Genomic DNA, 16,270 nt, shown 5'->3' with positions numbered 1-16,270 from the left:
AGGCTTAGTGTTAGGGACTCGGGTTAGTGTTAGGGACTTGGATTAGGGTTAGTGTTAATGTTAGGGACAAGGGTTAGGGTTAGGGTTAAGGACTCACCTCTGGTTCCGCTAGACCAGGCAGCCCTTGATGTCCACTTTCCCCTTAGCAGAAACAGGATGTTTCAGATGAACAGTATTTTAGAGAATGGCCTTATGCATATGCAAAAAAGATAAAACACAATTAAGGACATTTCTCTCAATTAAGGACATTTCTGACCTTTTGCCCTTTTGGCCCTGGATGTCCGTCATCTCCAGGACCTTCTTCCACTGCCGGGGGAGAGGGATAGACAGAAAATCAAACAAATTTACAACATTTACTGAAATACAGACACAGTGTAAGAATACGACATCATAATACTGTACTGTAAAGAAACACCAGCACTGTGAACGTCTAACATCTCATTAAAAACAGACACTAAAGGAAAATAGAAAACTTTCCACTTCAGAGTGAGTAAAATGTCCACTTCAGAGTGATAGTGAGTACAGTGTCCACTATAAAGTGACTACAGTGTCCACTTCAGAGGGAGAGTGACTACAGTGTCCACTACAGAGTGAATGAGTACAGTGTCCACTACAGAGTGAGAGTGAGTACAGTGTCCACCACAGAGTGAGTACAGTGTCCACTACAAAGTGAGTACAGTGTCTATTACAGAGTGAGTAGTGTCCACTTCAGAGTGACTACAGTGTTCACTACAGAGTGAGTACAGTGTCCAGTTCAGGATGAGTACAGTGTTCAATACATTAGTTTCTCTCAAATGGTCATCAGGTTCCTGAGAAGTTCAGTTCTTGTGGCTTTGAAAAGCAGATGTTGTGTGTAAAAGAAGGCAAAGTGACTTTTACCAGTACTCTTTTACACAGTGTTTGACCAGAATGTATTCACTACTTATACAGGCATCCGAGTGTGTTCACTACTCCCTCATAAAGGGATCAGAGTGTGTTCGCTACTCCCTTATACAGGCATCAGAGTGCGTTCACTACTCCCTTATACAGGGATCAGATTGTGCTCACTACTCCCTTATACAGGGATCAGATTATGTTCACTACTCCCTCATAAAGGGATCAGAGTGTGTTCACTACTCCTTTATACTAGGATCAGAGTGTGTTCACTACTCCTTTATACTAGGATCAGAGTATGTTCACTACTCCCTCATAAAGGGATCAAGGTGTGTTCACTACTCCCTTATACAGGGATCAGAGTGTTGTAACTACTCCTTTAAAGGGGACAGTATGTCTCATTGTGACATTCTTGGGGGTCAGCGTGACCTCCACATATGACCTGACCACGCTGCTCAAATATCTGCACCGTCTGAATAAAAATAGCATACTGTGTGTCTTGAGGCCCCTAATAAAAAAGCATTAAACAGAATATTAATGTAGCAGGTGATATGTGCACAGGGGCATTCTTACAATTTCCTAGCTGTTCCATTTAAACCATAAATTTACAAATAAATTTCTTCACTTTAAGTAGAATGAAATGGAATGTGTTTTATTTTGCAGTTAATCATCTCTCTTGTGTGTAGTGATATGTGCATTAATGGTGTCATTAGGGTTGTATGTAGCGGTTGTATGTACTGGTGATGTATTTAGGTTTTTTTTTTGACATGTTGGTGTAATAAGGGTTGTTTGTAGTGGTGAGGTCATTAGGGTTGTGTGATGTGATGGTGTTATGTGTAGGGTTATGTGTAGTAGGGCTTTCATATAGGTAGTGATGATCTCATTAGAGTTTTGTGTAATGGTGATGTCATATGGCTTGTGTGCAGTGGTGATGTCATTAGAGTTGTGTGCAGTGGTGATGTAATTAGAGTTGTGTGCAGTGGTGATGTCAGAGCTGTGTGCAGTGGTGATGTCATTAGAGTTGTGTGTAGTGGTGATGTCATTAGAGGTTTGTGTAGTGGTGATGTCATTAGAGTTGTGTACAGTGGTGATGTAATTAGAGTTGTGTGCAGTGGTGATGTCATTTGAGTTGTGTGGTGATACTCACAGCAGGCCCACCCGGTTCCTGTTCTCCTTTCTCACATACACATTGCTTATCCAAGGGACACTGTTACACACACACACACGCACACACACCCCTATGCACAGAAAAAGCATGGCAGATAATGGCAGATAATATAACATAATTTCTATGTGCATATGTAACATAATTCATATTTAATAATACCATAATTTTGTAAACACTAAAACCTGCCTGGCATTCAAATACACACTTACCACTTCATCTGCCAACTCTGTCTGGGAAAAGAAAAACAAGAAAAAAAATTGTTATGACCAGTTAGGATTTGTCAAATTCCATGACCATCCAAATTTTCTTCTAACCTCAAACCTTTTTTGTAATGATGGGGATATTTGGTTTCACACACACACACACACACACACACACACACACTAGTTTCATCATATTCAGTCTCTTAGTGGATGTGAATAGAGTCATTCTGACTGCATGCATCATGTGCGACTGTGTGCATATGTGAGTGAGTATCAGTGTGTGAGTGAGTGTGTGTGTCAGTGTGTGAGTGTGTCACATCTCTGCCATTATTAGATTTATAAAAGAGAATGACTGATGACACATCTCTTCGTCTCTCTGCTTCTCAATGCTTCTGTTTGCCCAAATTATTCCAGAGCCTGGAATCTCTCTCTCCCTGTGTAAGACTCTGAAAGCACTTTCTCCATATCTTCACAACCAGTCAACCTTTCCACAGCAATAATGTCTGGACTTCAAAGCAAGAAAACACCCATAAAACATACAGATGTTTTTACATCTTATAACGATCTTCTTATGACAAAACAAAGTAGGACTCACACCAGCTGAACTAACACCATTGGCAGCAAGTCTAAGATTGGTGTCTTTACAGAACCTTACAAATGACCCAAAGGAAGGGTCAGCAAGTTAGTTTGGTTAAAAAAGCCAAACACTTGAAAACTACTAAGTGTCTGAAGTACAATCACTGAACTATTATGACATTCTGATTTATTTATGTTTTATATGACAATTTTAAGTTTCATAATCTGGACTCTGAGAGAGAATTCTTTCTTCTCAAGATACTCACCAGCTGTTTGATGACCTTGTCCACGACGATGTTGTCCTGGAGGTTGTGAAGGTAGCATGCTGGGGGTGAATTAGCCAGCAACCTCAGCTGTGGCATTTTAGAGGCTTCATTGGCAGCATGTGTGATACCGATTGTGAAAAAGTGAACACCTTGGTTCTTAATATCAGCTGCAGCAGAGAAGATGTCAGGGTTCTTGGGATGTGACTCGCCATCATACAACAGGATGGCAGCCTTCACACTTCTGGGACCTGATTCTTGCAGGTACAGGTGGGTGAGATTGGTGATGGCGTATGTTAAATAGATGCCTTGCCCTATGTAGGAGATTGGTGCAATGCTAGCTTTGAAGTGGGCCACACCCCTCCACTGACTGAAGGTCTGCTCAGGAATCACATGAACACTGTACTGCAGGAGGGCTGACCTGAAATTCAGACTCTGGCTGGTTTTCAGCTGGATGTTCTGGACATGGTCCACTACATCAACCACAAACTGCTTCTCCTGGATGTGGTTGTCTTTGGCGCTCTCTGAACTGTCCAGTAAAAATGCTAACTCAAGACTGCAGTCATCATCTGAAGGAAGATATATCAAACAGAGGGAATAAGAAATATTCACTCTTACTATTATTAATACCTGTTTAAATTTGATTTTATGCAGTGTTAAGCATCTGAACTTAAATAAAGTTCAAACAGATATATGCAACAGTGAACCCTTCGACAGCGAACTTGCCCCAGGACAGCGAACATGAAAAAAACTGCCCTATGAGTGTGACGTGTGTAGTCAGATAAGATCGTCTCCTAATCCAGTGTGTAATGGGTTCAAACTCTGATTCCTCTCTCCTCACATACCTTTCAATGTAGTTACTGAAAGGCAGACATTAAGATTATTAAATACATAAAAATCCTGGATTAATATGGAGTTTTAGATTATTAAATAAATAAAAATCTTGGATTATTATGGGGTTTTTAGATCCATATTCACATGTGGCTGCCCACCCTGCCGTCTACACTACTGTAAGGGCCGTGTCTCTCGCTAGAGCTCCAATGTGATATTTAGTGACAGTTTTTGGTAACTTGAGCGGTGTTGTCAATTACACTGGGCCTTGTTTCTCAGGTTGGTGCTGGACGGGAGCAGTTTGCTCTCCACTTTGCTTCTGCCCTTCATCTCTTTGTCATCATCTTCATCATAGTTGTGTTTGTCTGACTCAGAAGAAACACATGGCAGCACAAACAGCAACAACAGGCAAAACACACACAGCTGCATCATACCTACACACACACATACACACATATACATAAACACACAGACACACAGACACACACACACACACACACACGCACACACACACACACACACATACATAAACACACAGACATGTAAACACACACACACACACATACATAAACACACAGACACGTAAACACACACACATACACACATATACATAAACACACAGACACGTAAACACACACACACACACACACACACATATACATAAACACACAGACACGTAAACACACACACACACACACACGCGCACACACACACACACACACACACACACACACACACACACACACACACACACACAGAGTAGAAATCGTTTGATCACAACCAACTATACGAACTGTTGCACTTGCAAGACTCACAGATGCATCTTATTACTACTCTAAAGTATCAAAGGGTAAAAAGAATTTCTACCAATTCGACATATGTCAAAATTTGGACCAGATGGAGCAGAGCTTGTTGTAAATGTTATAGAAAATGTCAAATGTAAAAGATTACATTACAAAGTAGAGTATAATATGACATTTCTAAAAGCCATGGGTAATATGAACAGCCTGGTCCCACTCACCTCACCTCCAGAGAGGGAGAATGTGTGTGCGTGTGTGTTTGTAAGATCTTAGTGAGAGAGGGAGAATGTGTGTGTATGTGTGTGTGTGTGTGTGTGGATATGCATGTGGGTGTGTGTGTGTAAGCTCTGAGAGAGAGAGGGAAAGTGTGTGTGTGTGTGACTAAACAGGCACTGAGGATCCACTACTCTACTCTACTTTTTCTCCTGTTTAATGAACAAGCTTGCCACGAGATGTTTTTAGAACAGAAATAAACAACAGTGAGTAGACACACTAGACCAGTAAAGCACTCCTATGTAACTGACAGAGCTCAGAACTCACTGCCTCAATTTAAATACGTGAGCCTCCGGCTCTGACCAGTGGAAGATAACATGAAGATGACGTGAAGATGACATGAAAATGACATGAAGATGATCTGTAGTGTAAAGCATACATGAACCATTCCAGGAATGTTTAAATGTCTAGTCAATGTCATATGTGCATTTATTCAGATATGTAGATAACATTTACACAGGAGATACAGCCTCTATAATTGTGTAATTGTCATTGTTTAAATAGTGCAATAATTACTTGTAGTGGCAATATTTATCAAGTAGTGTAATGATTTACTCCAAATTTAGGCTAAATTATTCCTTTTCATGTATGTACAAAATTTGTACATTTTTACTATGAAAACTAATTTGTTTTCACAGCAATTTTATGGAATTTAAACAATAGAATTATCACACAACAGGATATTACAGTAGAATATAACTGCATAGCATAAGTGATACTCATGATACGATTGGCTGTATGAGAATGTGAAATATTTCAGATAAGGCAGTTCTAGGAGTGAAAAGCCATTAGTCCCCAGAAAGCAATATTTACATATAACCACTAGATGATGCATGCACACTATTTGGCCACAATAGTGGATCAATTAGTAAATAAATTAACAGCCTTGATTTTACTTTCCCTTTATTTCACATATTAAATCATTAAATTTTTTTATTGACTTAATAATATATTACAGCACTTGATCCTGCTTAACAATTTATTACAAAACTCTTTAAGAAGCAGAACAGGGTTTAAACATGTAGGATCTTTATGTTGTCCTTGTGGATAACTATCAGTTGTTCTCAGCTAATGTCTCATTATATAGGTGATGGACTCTTACAGGTTTCTCTTCAACATTCATTCTTTTCTCTCCACCCAGGTGTTTCTTCAGTGTCCTGTCATCTCCAGGCTTGACTACTACAACTTTCTCTTAGTGGGTGTGTACCATCAGACCCCTGTCGCTGATCCAGAACACTGCAGCGTGGTTGATCTTCAAAGTTCCTAACTTTTCTGACTACTTTATTCACTTCACTAACTAACTATAGGTGCTCATATAACCTTTAAAACTCTGATTCTTGCTTACAAAGCCAAACGTGGACTTGCCCCTCCTAACTGATGTCACTGGTCCAAGCCCAATCTGTACCTTGAGCCTCTCAAGCTTCAAATATGTTCTGGCTTGACCTGCCTTCCTTCCAGGTTTGTGGAAGATGAGTGCAGAGACTCTTCTCCATCCTCACATCAGTCAGTGGGATGCCCTCCCCTTTCTCTCTGAACAGCAGAGTGCCTCACTGTCTAGTATTTGAATTTGAATTGCCCTGTATTTAATAGCATTTTATTATATCTCTCTCAATCTAGGTTTCAGGACTGACTCTTGTTTTTGGTTAACGGTGATTTTGAATTCTAACCTATACTGGCTAAGAATACTTTTGTGAGTAGATAACTAAAGCATTTTTTTTTAAGTTGCTCTGGATAAGAGTGTGTATTAAATAACATAAATATAAATGTAAAAAAAATAAATCATGATTTGGGCTTCTCAACATTTACATTTCACAGACTGATAGTGTTTGTTGCAAACTGCTCCCAAACTTGTGCAATATCCAATAGAGAAACATTTAGTCATTATTAGTCAACCTACTATAACCGGCCAATAGAGGGCGGCAGAATTTAACATTTCCACAGGTTATCAATTTGTCATACAAACACTAGAAAACAACATGCGTCATGCCACATCTAATTATCAGCATGTCAATGAATTAATGCATTTTTTCATACTCATGTTAAAATCAAAAGCAGGTTTTAATTTTACTTGACCACTTTGGTGATAGAGAACCAGGTGAAACCAGGTGAGACTATGACCAGGTGAGACTATGACCTCTCCTGTACTCAGCTATACTGTCAAAACTCTTTAACCTTCTGAGAGTAGCGACTCCTGCTCTGTTTATTTTTCTGCCCCTTTTCCTTGACGTACCTGCACTGAAGCCTCTCTGTGTCCTGGTTCATGTGACAGGAAAATAATAAGAGACCTGAATGACTGCAAAGTTTCAAACTCCTGAACTGAACACAAAATAAAACAACTTTCCAGTATATCTCCTGCAGATAGAGTGGACACACCACCTTTATTCTTCACAGTTTTGCTGCTGTTTGTAGGGAATGTTTTGGAAATGCATTTTGTATTTTGTAAACAGCTATATCTTACATTCAGCAGGTATAAGACAAGGGAAAGAGCACCATGCTTTTTTCCAGTCCTTTTAATCTTTTTGTAAATTGTTCTGTATGAATCACAGTATTAAAAATTTGGGATGAACTCACAGATGATTTGTCCATAAACACATTCTAGTCAGAGAGTCAAATGTTCTAGTCAAAACTGGAGGAACACTCTCTCCTCACAGGCCTACTGTAACAGTGTATCATAACCTCAGGGTTAACACAACGTACATAACTCTGCCGTGTCTGCTCTTCTTGTACTAGGGTTAGGGTTAGGCTTAGGCTTAGGATAGGGTAGGGTTAGAGTTAGGTTAGGGTTAGAGTTAGTGTTTTCTGATAGGGTTAGGGTTAGATTAGGGTTAGGGTTAGGTTAGGTTAGATTAGGGTTAGGGTTAGTGTTTCCTTCTAGTGGCGTGATGAAGCGAGTCTAGCTAAGAGTTTTGAGACAGAGGAAGAGGAAATGCTTCTATAAAAATAACAAGACAAGTAACAAACAATAACAAAGAGCACATTTGTGCTGACACAATAATCTCTATATTGTGTGCTTTTGAAAGTGTTGGATTGTGTATGAAAAGCGTCCAGTGGTAGATGGTACTCTGTCCTGTGTGTGTGCTACCCTCCTTCTCCCAAATGGTAATATTTTGTCCCAGATTAACATGGATATCAGCTCATGGGTGCTGCTCTGTATTTTGCAAATATAGTTCATTTATTTATTTATTCATTCATTCATTCACAAATGTACCAATGTGCTGCCTTGTTTTTGGATTGTTTTCTCTTTTCCTGTGAGCCTCAGGATGCTGGTCGAGGTGTGAGGGCACTATTAGCCGGCATATGCAAGTGATGATTTACCAAGGAAAAGGAAGCAATTATCCAGTCCTGAAAGCATCTGAGAGGCCACAGCCCTGGAACCTCATGAACTTACACAAGAACATGAACATGGAGGAACCAAGGGACTACTAGAGAGAACAGTAATAGAGAAATTCACTCACTCACACACACACACACACACACACACACACCCACGTACAAATGCACTCACACACACACACATATGCATGCATGCACGCACGCACGCATGCACATGCACATATGCATGGACGCACGCGCACTCGCACACACACACATACACACACACACACACACACACACACACCCAAGAACTTCAGGCTGATTTGGTGCAGAAGGACCAGCTTTACCATGACTAGCAGCCATTTTGACATGTCCCACTTCCAGGTGGTGCATCTGATAGAAATGTGAACCACACACTCACAGGTGGCAAATGGAAGAGGGAATAGGGAATAGGGAAGCGGGAATAGGGAATAGGGAATGGCTTATTACAGGTTCTTTCCCACTCCTGTTAACCAAGTTACTATTGGAGTACCAGGTGCATCATTCTGTATGTGGTTTATTTAGGCAAAGCAAGGCACAGTTATTTGTATAACACATTTCACTGACAGGGAAATTCAATGTACTTGAATGGCTCAGTGCTGAGTTGATTGTAAATGTTGATTTCTGTCTGTAAATATAAAGGTAAATAAAACAATTATATATAAAGGGCTAAAGTGCATAAAATTAAATAAATAATAGGACAAGAGAGATAAAGATAAATATGAAATGCAGTATTGTTCCTGAGCTCTAAAAACATACTTGCATAAGCCTGACTGGAAGATGAAATCAGAATGTTATCAGTCTTTAGCATCTGAACTCTGAATAAGGAGGCGTGTAAGGAGACATTACAATAACCTGTCCTGTTTGAAATAAATGTATGGATGATTTACTCAATGCCCTATTTTTAAAGCTGATTTAGTAATACTTTATTATCACTAACACAAAGCTCAGAGTATATTAAAGTTCAGGAAGTTCTTTTGATTTGAGGGCTATAGAATTAAGATAGGCAGCAAGTCTCTCATTTTTGTTCCCAAACCAAATCTTTACATTTCAGGCTTCAGGAATCATAGTTATTCAATATATGAACACAGGTTTTCATGGTAGAATGGTAGAATCTGGATAATGCACATTTTCTTTAAATGTCACTCAACTGTTTATACTTAGTCTGCAGTTGGAGTTGGAGTGGGACATCCAAAGAAAGCTACAAACTGTTTAGAAGGTCAGTTTGGATTTTGACATGCTTATTTTTCAGTTTCACTCAAAGATTTGAAAAATATTTAATAATACTGAAGCTGAGTGTGTGAAATAATTCTATAGTTGCTAACCAACCAAGGCTCATCAAGCCAATCATTTCCTGGTCAGTGCTGTAATTTCAACTGCTATCTTAAAACAGTTAAACTGGTCCATTCAAACTGGTCCAGTCAAACTGGTCCAGTCAAATTGTCCCAGTGGAATTTTGAGACAAATAAATAAATAAATAGTGTTTTTAAAAGAAATGAAAAAAAAAACTTTAGTTCACAATAGAAGTAATTCCTGACAATGATTCTTGTCCTCACTCCCAAACACACATTCCTTGATCCGCTCACCAAGTCTTGTAGGTATACCTGTCAGAGGCCATGTGTAGGCTATGGTTACACAGCTGGAGTAACAAAGCACACATTCATTCAATTTCGGTGCCTTTGTTTAATTTCCCACTTTTATTCAGGTTTCTTTTTGATGGAGCTGTAATCTGTCCTTCCTGTCTTCTGGTGCAACCCTTCAGCAGGAGTTTTTAGAGAAAGGGCGAAACTCAGACGTCTCTGCTGAGAAGGTGAGTGGGATCTCTGCTTTGGGCTTAAGTGACAGGTAAATTGCAAGTTAAGTGGAGAACACAGGCTTTTAACAAGATGCTTCAGGCTTTTGCAAATCCTCCTTAAGCCTCTAATCTGAATACAAAAGCTGAAGGTGGGATGGATTAAATTTGACCCTTGAATGAAGTGTTTGTTCCCAGTGAGGCCACACTTTGGCCAGGTTTTTAATTCCCTTTTATGCCATGCAGCGGCGTTTTTAAAAACACGGCCTTCAATGAATTGTGTTCATTCGCTCATTTTCTCCAGAACAAAAGGAAACGCTGAGCTGCTGGCTTTCCCTGCAAGGGAAGATCTGCAGAAAGACTGTTTATTTAACTGGGGATGAAAAGGCATAATGTGCTGCTATCGGCTGTGGAGGAAAATGAATCCGACCTTCTTTAGCCTACTGGGACAGACTGAAAGGGGAGACAGGCTTGGGCGAGAGGAGACGGAGAGAAAAGAGGTTTTTGGGTTGTCAACATTTCAGAGGCTTAGAGTCAAACCTATCCAGGATCAGGATGGGGAAGTCAGGTGTTAAGGGGCAGAATGACTCGTGATCGGAGGTTTTTACAGCTCAACTTGAGTGGAATCGTCTTCGCTCATAGTATGAGGCAAGGACTAATTGATTCTCTGAGGTTTCCTGTTGCAGACTATGACTGGATTTAAACACACACACACACACACACAGAAAAAATAATCCCACACCATAAGAAAAAAAAAACTGCAGATAATCAGGGGAAAGAGGAGTCCTATCAAACATGGAGGAGCAGCATGGAAACTGTGAGTGCACAGATGTATTAAGGTGTGTGTGTGTGTGTACACACAGATGTTGTCAGTGTTGTCTAACACACCCTCACTGCCTTCCAGCAGGCAGTAAAGTTCTTGTTTGGAGGCATCTGGAGGCCCATTTGCAGCTGTCCAGACCCTGCAGTTCCTACAGTGTCTGATGATTTTATACTACTGCTACTAAATACTATTTATTGTTAACTGAACTCATGTCATGCTGTCATTAGTCAGTCTAGCCATACCAGGAACTCATGTCTCATGTGGGTCCTATATGCTCTCTCCCCTCTCTTCCCCCCCCCCCTCTTTCCCTCTCCCTCCCTCTCTCTCTCCCCCCCCCCTCTCTCTCTCTCCCCCCTCTCTTTCTCTCTCTCTCTCTCTCTCTCTCTCTCTCTCTCTCGCTCTCTCTCTCTCTCTCTCTCTCTCTCTCTCTCTCTCTCTCTCTCTCTCTCTCTCTCCCCCTTCCTCTCTGTATGTACCAGCAGGGGGCACTGTGAGTGATGGAGTGGTGCTCTGGGTGTCTAATACAGTAGCTTCCAGCAGCAGCCTTGGACATGTTTACAGGCTGTGTGGGCTAGTCTGAGACTGAGTCTGTTTCTCAAGACTACCAGTTCCCTCAGGGCCTTTACTGTTTCACACCTACAATGTGCTCCAACTATTTGCTCATAAATCTCAACTTTTCTATTCATAGGCCTGTTATTATAGTGCCCTGTAATAGAACTAGGAATTGGAATTATTTTTCATTAGATGATTTCAGATTAGTGATAATAAATCACGTAGGAACACAAAAAAGGCTTTTACTGTGTATTTGCACCATAGTTTTGCTTCAACACGCCTGTTACATTTTCTGTTATTGATATCAAGTAAGTCAAAGAACATGAGTATAAAAAAAAAGAATCCAAGAATCCATAAAAACACAAATACATTTACATATTTAGGTTGGTAGTGTACATATTATTGGAAGGCATATGACCGCAGTCACTCTCTTGGCCATTCTTTAACTCGCTAAGGATGAATCTCTCTCTCTCTCTATCTATCTATCTATCTATCTATCTATCTATCTATCTATCTATCTATCTATCTATCTATCTATCTATCTATCTATCTATCTAGCTATCTCTAAATTATAGTCAACAGGGCTTTATTAGCATGTGATTAAAATGTCCAAGTATTATTTATTTAATAATAATGTCACACAGACAGAACTCCATTTCTCATGATTATCACCTCTGAAAATATTCCATTTCTGGGCGTCACGGAACCCTGCTGCTCACCGTAACCAGTCAGCTGATTTAGCTGACAACATCACCTCTCTGATAATGTCTCTCCTCTCTCATTTCATATTATTAGAAGGACTGTGATTATACAATTTTGGCAAAAATAAATACAAAATAAAAAGTAATTTTGTCAAAAGAGAAAGGAAAAACTATTACAGATTCATATTTAATAAATTGATAAATAAACAAAAAATCAAACCAACATAATGCATCTATGTGAAAGTGTATCACAGAAAGGGAGAAATGTTTGAAATATCCTTCCTAAAATGCTGCAAAGCAGAGACATACTTAGCTGCTATGGTGGCTGTTTTAGCTTCTTCTACAAGCAACATTATCAGATCTCTCTTTCTCTTTTTCTGTAATGACACTGTAAGTAATGTGTAATGTGTGTTCAATGCTTTCACTGGTTGTTCCAGACTTTCCCCCTTGTTTAGTTCCTGGTGCCGGTGCTCAGAGGGTTAGGCTTTGTTTTTACCCGTTTTGTTTGTCTTTACCCATGTTCTGTTTGTCTTTACCCGTGTTCTGTTTATCTTTACCCATGTTATGTTTGTCTTTACCTGTGTTCTGTTTGTCTTTACCCGTGTTATGTTTGTCTTTACCCGTGTTCTGTTTGTCTTTACCCATGTTCTGTTTGTCTTTACCCATGTTCTGTTTATCTTTACCCATGTTCTGTTTGTCTTTACCCATGTTCTGTTTATCTTTACCCGTGTTATGTTTGTCTTTACCCGTGTTCTGTTTGTCTTTACCCGTGTTCTGTTTATCTTTACCCGTGTTATGTTTGTCTTTACCCGTGTTCTGTTTGTCTTTATCCGTGTTATGTTTGTCTTCACCCGTGTTCTCTTTATCTTTATAAGTGTTCTGCCAAAGTTTGACATGCTAAGTGTGTTTTGTTAAACACTCTAGTGTGACAGGCATAGTTAGTGATTTGGAAGTCTTTTAATTGGGCTTGTGCAGATCTGGTAGACATGGTGAGAGTATTCCAAGGTGTAGTGGAATCGCACATAAAAGCTGAATTGTGCCAGTGTACCTGTAATATCTATGGCTTTGAGGAAAAAATGGTTTTGTGAGAGCGATTGACACAGGGAAGCTAGTGAGAAATTGGTGATCATTAATATTAAATTGTTAATATTATGTTAATATCTTAATATTGTTAATACTATTAAAATTCAGTCATTTTAAATTTTATTAATACTATTATAAATCAGTCATTACAGATTTTTTAAATTTTATTTAGAATTTTAGAATTGTAATACAGTCATTACAAATTTTTAACCCATCTGGTTTTGATGCCTAAAGCCTAGCAGGCTTAGGGTTTAGGGTTAGGGTTAAGGCTTAGGGTTAGGGTTTAGGGTTTTGGGTTAGGGTTAAGGCTTAGGGTTTATTTGTTAAGGTTAGGGTTAAGGTTTAGGGTTAGGGTTAGGGTTTAGGGTTAAGTGTTTAGGGGTTAAAGTTAGGGTTTAGGGTTAGGGTTTAGGGTTAAGGGTTTAGGGATTAGGGTTAGGGGTTAGAGTTTATGTGTTAGGGTTAGGGTTAAGGTATAGGGTTAGGGTTTAGGGTTTCGGGTTAGGGTTTTAGTGTTAAAGTTAGTGTTTAGGGTTAGGAGGTAGTGTGCTGAGAAACAAAGCAATAATAGCACTGCTCATTTTCCAGTTGCAGGTCAAAGGAGCAGAAGAAGCTGAGGTGCCTTGGCTAAACCTTTTTTGCTCCCGTTGGAGTGGATCTGTGTCACACAGACAGAACTCCATTTCTCATGATTATCACCTCTGAAAATATTCCATTTCTGGGCGTCACAGAACCCTGTTGCTCACCGTAACCAGTCAGCTGATTTAGCTGACAACATCACCTCTCTGATAACATCTCTCCTCTCTCATTTCATATTATTAGAAGGACTGTGATTATACAATTTTGGCAAAAATAAATACAAAATAAAAAGTAATTTTGTCAAAAGAGAAAGGAAAAACTATTACAGATTCATATTTAATAAATTGATAAATAAACAAAAAATCAAACCAACATAATGCATCTATGTGAAAGTGTATCACAGAAAGGGAGAAATGTTTGAAATATCCTTCCTAAAATGCTGCAAAGCAGAGACATACTTAGCTGCTATGGTGGCTGTTTTAGCTTCTTCTACAAGCAACATTATCAGATCTCTCTTTCTCTTTTTCTGTAATGACACTGTAAGTAATGTGTAATGTGTGTTCAATGCTTTCACTGGTTGTTCCAGACTTTCCCCCTTGTTTAGTTCCTGGTGCCGGTGCTCAGAGGGTTAGGCTTTGTTTTTACCCGTTTTGTTTGTCTTTACCCATGTTCTGTTTGTCTTTACCCGTGTTCTGTTTATCTTTACCCATGTTATGTTTGTCTTTACCCGTGTTCTGTTTGTCTTTACCTGTGTTCTGTTTGTCTTTACCCGTGTTATGTTTGTCTTTACCCATGTTCTGTTTGTCTTTACCCATGTTCTGTTTATCTTTACCCATGTTCTGTTTGTCTTTACCCATGTTCTGTTTGTCTTTACCTGTGTTATGTTTGTCTTTACCCATGTTATGTTTGTCTTTACCTGTGTTCTGTTTGTCTTTACCCGTGTTATGTTTGTCTTTACCCATGTTATGTTTGTCTTAACCTGTGTTCTGTTTGTGTTTACCTGTGTTCTCTTTATCTTTACAAGTGTTCGGCCAAAGTTTGACATGCTAAGTGTGTTTTGTTAAACACTCTAGTGTGACAGGCATAGTTAGTGATTTGGAAGTCTTTTAGTTGGGCTTGCGCAGATCTGGTAGACATGGTGAGAGTATTCCAAGGTGTAGTGGAATTGCACATAAAAGTTGAATTGTACCTGTAATATCTAGGGCTTTGAGGAAAAATGGTTTTGTGAGAGTGATTGACACAGGGAAGCTAGTGAGAAATTGGTGATCATTAATATTAAAATGTTAATATTATGTTAATATCTTAATATTGTTAATACTATTAAAATTCAGTCATTTTAAATTTTATTAATACTATTATAATTCAGACATTACAGATTTTTTTTTAATTTAGAATTTTAGAATTGTAATACAGTCATTACAAATTTTTAACCCATTTGGTTTTGATGCCTAAAGCCTAGCAGGCTTAGAGTTTAGGGTTAGGGTTAAGGTTCAGGGTTAAGGGTTTAGGGGTTAAGGTTAGGGTTTAGGGTTTATGGTTTATGGTTAAGGTTTACGGTTAGGGTTAGGGTTTAGGGTTATGAGGTAGTTTGCTGAGAAACAAAGCAATAATAGCACTGCTCATTTTCCTCTACAGCTATGCTACTTTTTAAATGTGTTGCTACTTGTATGTTTAAACTCACCATGGCTTTACGGTGGGTTTCTCCTGCTCCCTGTTACATTCTAGTACTTCCCCTGTTGTTGTTCAGAGCACATTTGTATCTATCACTGCTGTTTGTTGTTTCAAATAATGAAAACTGGAGAGGAGCCAACATATGGTTCAGTTCTACCATGGTGAAATTCAGTTCTGTCCTGCGTGTGATAAAGTTCTGCCTCATGTGCAGTTAAATTCTGCTCTATGTCTAGTTTAGTTCTGTTTGGGTTGCTGTTCAGTTCTGCCCTGTGTGCAGTACAGTTGTAAATTGTTTGGAGCCAGTACCACTGCTTCAGCGTACTAGCCCTTACTGCTCTCTAGCTGTTTATAATTTTTTTCCCCTTGGACTTAACTACCTGGAAACTGGCAACTTCCATCATTGAAAGTACTCATCACAAACTACACCCAAAGAATTATCAAAAACGTAAGTAACATTAACATTTGCTTTTCCATATTGGCCACTTCTGTTCTCCTTCATTGCGCTGTTCTTGTGATAGTTTTACTTTTGAGAAGTGTAGATTAGTTACTAGTCTGATGGAGAAGATTCTAGCACTGGAAGTGTGCATCTAGACCTTAGAAAGGGTTAGACCTATCAAAGAACTAGAAGTACAAGCTCTGGATGCCTTAGGGGAAGTTAGCAAGCCCTCAACTCCGGCACTACAGCCCTCGCAGCAGGGCGAATAGGTGAAATTATAGTGAAATATCCC

General features: G+C 39.2%; 1 protein-coding gene across 1 annotated transcript in view; it reads right to left on the bottom strand.

Annotated features, from left to right (window-relative positions):
* col28a2b (collagen, type XXVIII, alpha 2b) overlaps positions 1–14,916 on the bottom strand; it is a 31,427-nt gene extending 16,511 nt beyond the window's left edge. The window contains 8 exon segments of the mRNA XM_035524013.1: positions 98–144; positions 259–306; positions 2,017–2,080; positions 2,251–2,271; positions 3,087–3,652; positions 4,175–4,279; positions 12,851–13,088; positions 14,872–14,916. Of these exon segments, the coding sequence (XP_035379906.1) occupies positions 98–144; positions 259–306; positions 2,017–2,080; positions 2,251–2,271; positions 3,087–3,652; positions 4,175–4,279; positions 12,851–13,088; positions 14,872–14,916 (1,134 nt within the window).
* Between the last annotated feature and the right edge of the window lie 1,354 nt (positions 14,917–16,270).

The sequence above is a fragment of the Electrophorus electricus genome, chromosome 3 (genome assembly GCF_013358815.1).
Source record: "Electrophorus electricus isolate fEleEle1 chromosome 3, fEleEle1.pri, whole genome shotgun sequence".
NCBI classification, from domain to species: domain Eukaryota; kingdom Metazoa; phylum Chordata; class Actinopteri; order Gymnotiformes; family Gymnotidae; genus Electrophorus; species Electrophorus electricus.
Note: the sequence above shows the minus strand (reverse complement) of the source record. Positions and strands in the feature narration are given on the sequence as shown.